Consider the following 5,662-nt stretch of genomic DNA (forward strand, 5'->3'; position numbering starts at 1 on the left):
CATGGGTGGGGGCGTCAACCCGCATAGATCTATACACAACTTTCTCGCTCGCACGAGATTAACGGTTATAGGTCAAAGGATTTCTAAGATTCCCAATCTTAGTTGATGAATACAATAGCTCATGTAGACTTTGTCGACTTCCCATAGTTCTAACAGCAAAAACATATTCGTGTCAAAAACCCTAAGTTACTAGACTATGCTTTTAAACATTACTCCTAATTTCATAATACTTAGGCAGTACAACAACTATAACTTGAAGTAAAACCAGGTTTTATCTTAATCATAAAACCAATAATAATAACATACTTAACAATTAGTATATATAACTCCCAAGTATAACTCTGAGGCTATATATATATATATATATATATATATATATATATATATATATAGAGAGAGAGAGAGAGAGAATTCCCGAGTATAACTTAGGGTCTATATTAGTAACAACATGCTAACAAGTTTAAGATAGTTTTATAACTTCAAAATATCATATATATTCTAGGTATATATCATACAAAATAACTATATCCCGGTTAATATAACTATCTATGTTGATACGAACATACTATCATATAAACATAGTATTAACTTGTATACAATATTTAGCATGCGTTTTCCCCCGAAAACATTAAAAAGTGGGGCCGTGAAACTCACCCTAGTAACGTGATCTATAGAATCTAAAAGGTCAGAGGCTCATCGTTGTAAGGCTCGGGCAGGAAAACGGCCTTCGAAAACGAGAGAGAGTGAAAGGAGAAGGTGTAAGGAATGAATGAGCTTTGATCGCTATTTATAGGCTATTATGGGCCCATTCACGTCGTAACATACCTATGGTCACGTCGTGAACTTCTATGAGTCATCACGTAGCCTTAACACGTGTTTTCTTGCCTCGATTAGTGTCCTTGACTAGTTTCACGTCGTGGACTTAATGTTCACGCCGTGTACTTAAGGCGGCTAGGGTTTCTGCCACGTGTCATGCCCTTAGACAGCTACATCTTCGGAAGATCATAACTTTTGCATACACGCTCCGTTTTTAACGTTCTTTATATCCATGCGTAGGTATTTCCGAGTACTATAACTTTCTTTTAGACTCCAATAGCTAATTCTAAGTTTATTTTAAATTCCTCTTGTTATAAAGGCTATAGTGATAGAATTTATCATAATTTCTTCATGCGAAGTCAGATTTAGACGTTCTATATATTTTTGGAATCGTATAGACTTGTAGTATTGAATGAAAACTTCATTAAAGATTAAAGTAAATTGATTATAATATGTGTTTGTTATATTTATGGGAATTATCTTTGACCTAATTTTAACTGGTTTTACAGTTTTATGTGTCATTATAGTGGTTTTAAGGGAGACGTGAGGGTGTAAGGACATATGGGGCGTTTTTGGTTTCAAACACTTTGTTCTAATTATAACATAAATAATGGAAAAAATAACAAAATAAATATATATCATTAAGGGAAAATAGTCATTTCAGATATGGTAAGAACTAAACCTGAAACAAAACAAAAACATATGGATGATCCAAGTTAATAAAAAATAAAAAAAATAAAGTAGGCATATGGACCATTCATGTAATTTACTCTATTCTATTTAATAACCCCATAGATAGAGTTATAGTAGGATGAAGACTTGAATATGGTGAATAGTTGTAATTGATATATTTTTATATAAAATCCAAAAAATATTTTTTATCAATTAATCAATTAGAAAATCTTTTAATTGATAGTTTAACTATTTTAATAGTTTTGGGCAGTTAATTTTGGTTGGAAGTTAAACTTGTTATAAGAAGCCTATAAATAGTTGAACAAATGACATATTTCGAGGTCTACACTTCATCTTCTTTATTTTTTTTGTTTTCTGCAAATATAGAAATATTGGGAAATTCGTTAGATTCAAGTTTAAGTTGAAAATATATGGTTCTATCCTACATACACATCTATACCACGAAAATTTTATCTTAGAATATTGATTAGCAGGTCTTAATATGCATAATTCTGTGTTTGTAATCTTCAAATTCAAGTATGTTTTCTTGATTTGTATATATTGGATTCAGTTTATTAAATCAATTATATTAGGTATGTTTGAATATATTTTTATGTGGTAATAATTATTGTGTACTTCTATCACAACAATCTCCACCTGCCAATTTATATGTAACTAAAACAATGTTATGAATATTAACATAACCTGCATATCTGACAGGCTTCTGAATGTTCATCGTTTGCTTCCTTTTTGTTGTAGATTTCAACTACCTTTCTTCATTCTCAACATTACAACGTAGACAAAGTCCTAGCAACTATTGGTCTGGTCCTCGCACCGCTGTGGGATAAGTGTTTTTTGTTAGGGATGAGCACTTGGACCGAACCTGACCGGACGACTATTGGACTGGACTGATTTAATTGGCAGAAATTGATGGACCTTGAACCGGACCGGTTGAGGCCGGTCCAGGTTCGGGTTTCCCGGTTCTTGTACCCGTTGGACCGGTACAACTTTAGATGCATATGGTACACTTGTTAAAGCCGTACTGAAAGTTAGTTTATCTATTACGACTGTAGGGGTGAGTATTTGGACAGAATCAGACCAGACCAGCTCTTGGACCGTACCGGTTTTTCAAAAATTGGTGAACCTTGGACCAGACCTGTTGAGGCCGGTCCAGGTCCAGGTCCGGTCCGGATGTCTAAATGCTCACCCATATTTGTCGTATATGGTTTCGGGCTTAATGGCCCTCAACTCACTCCAAACACTTATCCTTCGAAATCGTCATTTACGTTTCTTCATTTTGTTCGAAATCATGTTATGTATTTGGATCACCAAAATCCAAAGAATCTAACATTATGGATTTAAAACAAATTAAGTATAGTCTCATGAGTTCTAATATTCTCACAATAATATCTAATATAAAATCTAAATTTTTAAGTATAGATTTCCAACTTAAAAAATAATTTCATCTTCTATAGTATTTGGAATCTTTCAACCTTTTATTTAATTTTGTCTATATGCAATATAATGTGCCAGATGGTACAAAGGTGCCGCCTTGCCGGCGTCAAAGTAAGCAAGTTCCTCCACCGCCTTCTCCAGCAATTCTCCGGCGAATACCTTAGCCTTCTCTAGCCCCATCAGCTTTGGATACGTCGCTTTATCACTCACCAGATCCTTTCCCGCCGTCTTCCCCAATTCCTCCGACGACTTGGTAACATCCAATATATCATCCACCACCTGAAACAACAACCCAATGTACCTCGCGTATTTCCTAACCTTTTCCACCTCGCCGGAGTTCCCACCTCCCAATAAGGCCCCACCAACCACCGCTGCCTCAAGCAGCTTCGCCGTCTTGTGCACATGAATGTACTCTAATTTATTCAAATCAACATCTTGCTTACCTTCACTACAAAGGTCAACTATTTGACCTGCAACAAGCCCTTGAGACCCAACCGCGGACCCTAACTCGCTTATAGCCTGAACCACCCTCCCAGGCCCAACCCCTATAGTTCGTGTGGCTAAATGCTCGAACGCTAACGAAAGCAACGCATCACCGGCTAGGACTGCAGTCTCCTCACCATACACCTTGTGGTTCGTGGGTTTTCCTCTTCTCAAATCATCATTATCCATGCATGGAAGATCATCATGAATGAGTGACATCGTATGCACCATTTCTACAGCTGACGCCATTGCCATGGCGCACACCTCCATCCCACCAACAAGCTCGCATGATGCAAGGCATAAGATGGGTCGCACTCGTTTCCCTCCAGCAAGTAGCGAGTACCTCATTGCCTCGTGTATTTTCAATGGTTCTTGCAACGGAATGGCTGATTCCAAGGCTTCATTAACGAGCTTCGCCTTCTCGCTCATATAAGTATTGAATTCAAACCCTTTGAGGACTGGGAATTGCACCAGATTGGTTTCGGGTATCAGCAGTTGTTGGAGTGTGATTGGGGGAGTGGATGAAGAGGAAGGTACGACATAGGTGGCATTAATTATCGAGGAAAGGTGTATTCTTTGTGGGTATTTGGCAGGGTTTGGGGGGGCACTAATGAAGATGTTTTTGTGATAGAATGAGTTATTCTTGATGGAGATAGAAGAAAGCAAAGCCATTTGTAAGATGGATTCTTTGTGGCATTTGATGGATGTGGTTTTCTGTAGTTATAAAGAAAAAGTACAAAGATGCTGTTTTTGTTGGGTTGCTCGATTCCTTACAAATATGCCTTTTCGTAGCTTTTGGAGTATAGTGCTTCGTAATGCCGCTTTTGTTAAGAATTTGATCATAAATTCATAATTATATATCCATTGAGTTTGTATTGACACTAATATAACTTTATTTATCATAACAAAAATAAGTTAATAGTTGATTATTTATAATAAGTTGTATTTGTGTTTATAGGAAATAAAATAAAGAGCAAAGAAAAGGCTTATGGTCTAAACATCATATTTTTCAGATATGTTGGTACAATCGATTAGATCTGGTTTTTTAATATCTTCAAAACCTTCTTTTTTAAATGTGTTGATATAAAAATTAAACAAAGTTTTGAGATATGGTTCTGTCGGTTTTGTGGAGAAGAAAATTTGGTTCTTTGGACATTTAAATCGGTTGGTACATCACTTTCTTGGTGTATCCCTTTTTGTTTTGTTGTCGTTGGTATATCATTTTTGTGAGCATTCACTAGGGCTGTAAACAAATCAAATGAACATGAATGAGGGTTGTTCATGTTCGTTTGCTCGTTTAAAAAACAACATTGTTCATATTCGTTCATTTATGTTCGCGAATATGCTAAACGAACATAAATCAACGAAGATAAACAAACATATATGAACATAAACAAATATATAATATAGTAATTTAATCAAAATAATTTGACATATATAAAAATAAAAGGAACTTAAATGAACGAACATAAATGAACGTAAACAAACAACATAAACGAACGTTTACAAACATAACTGAACGAACAATACCATTGTTCATGTCCGTTCATTTAAATAAAGGAACGAGAATTTCTCTTCATGTTCGTTCGTTTATTAAATAAACGAACTTTCAGTCGAATGGTTCATGAACAATTTGTTGAACATCTGGTTTTTTTTATAGTCCTAGCATCCACCATTCAAACTGTTGAATGTGAAGCCACAATTGTTGAATGTGAAGCCACAATTGTTGAATGTGAAGTTTTTTCAAAGGTTGGCTGAAGACCCGGTTGTGTTTTTTTGACTACTTCTGATTTCCATCTCTATATAAGAGATTCATCTGTATTTGTAAAACTTGTATCTAGAGTAACACAGAAAGAGTGCAGATTAGCACCAAGAAATATAAATTCCTAGTTACCGGTGGACGTAGGTCAGAGAAGGACCGAACCACGTTAAATCCCTCGTGTTCATCCTTGTGTTCTTGTTTTTTCGTGAGTTGTGTGTGTGTTTAGAGTCGTGTGTTAAGTGTCTCGATCCTAACACAAACCCTTCTAAAGGGTATGCAACAACAAAGTCCAAATTAGAGACAATATGTGCATCAAAATAAAGCTATAAGATCGGTTCGAATGAAAAATATAATTGTAGTAATGGTATCCATAACTTTCTTTAATGCATAAGCACAATTAATGTATGTAACTTAAGAACAAAAATTAATGGCTTGGTTATTAATAGCATTGGTAGAGTGATTCACAAGCCATCA

General features: G+C 35.5%; 1 protein-coding gene across 1 annotated transcript; it reads right to left on the minus strand.

The window, feature by feature from the left end:
• Window positions 1-2,963: 2,963 nt before the first annotated feature.
• LOC145166577 (geranylgeranyl pyrophosphate synthase 7, chloroplastic-like) lies at window positions 2,964-4,140 on the minus strand. The gene has a single exon (XM_079085584.1). The coding sequence runs from the start codon at window positions 4,096-4,098 to the stop codon at window positions 2,989-2,991; it is 1,110 nt and encodes a 369-aa protein (XP_078941710.1). The 5' UTR covers window positions 4,099-4,140; the 3' UTR covers window positions 2,964-2,988.
• Window positions 4,141-5,662: the final 1,522 nt, after the last annotated feature.

The sequence above is a fragment of the Lactuca virosa genome, chromosome 3 (assembly GCF_052849685.1).
Source record: "Lactuca virosa cultivar CGN04683 chromosome 3, Lactuca_virosa_CGN04683_v6, whole genome shotgun sequence".
In the NCBI taxonomy this organism is placed as follows: domain Eukaryota; kingdom Viridiplantae; phylum Streptophyta; class Magnoliopsida; order Asterales; family Asteraceae; genus Lactuca; species Lactuca virosa.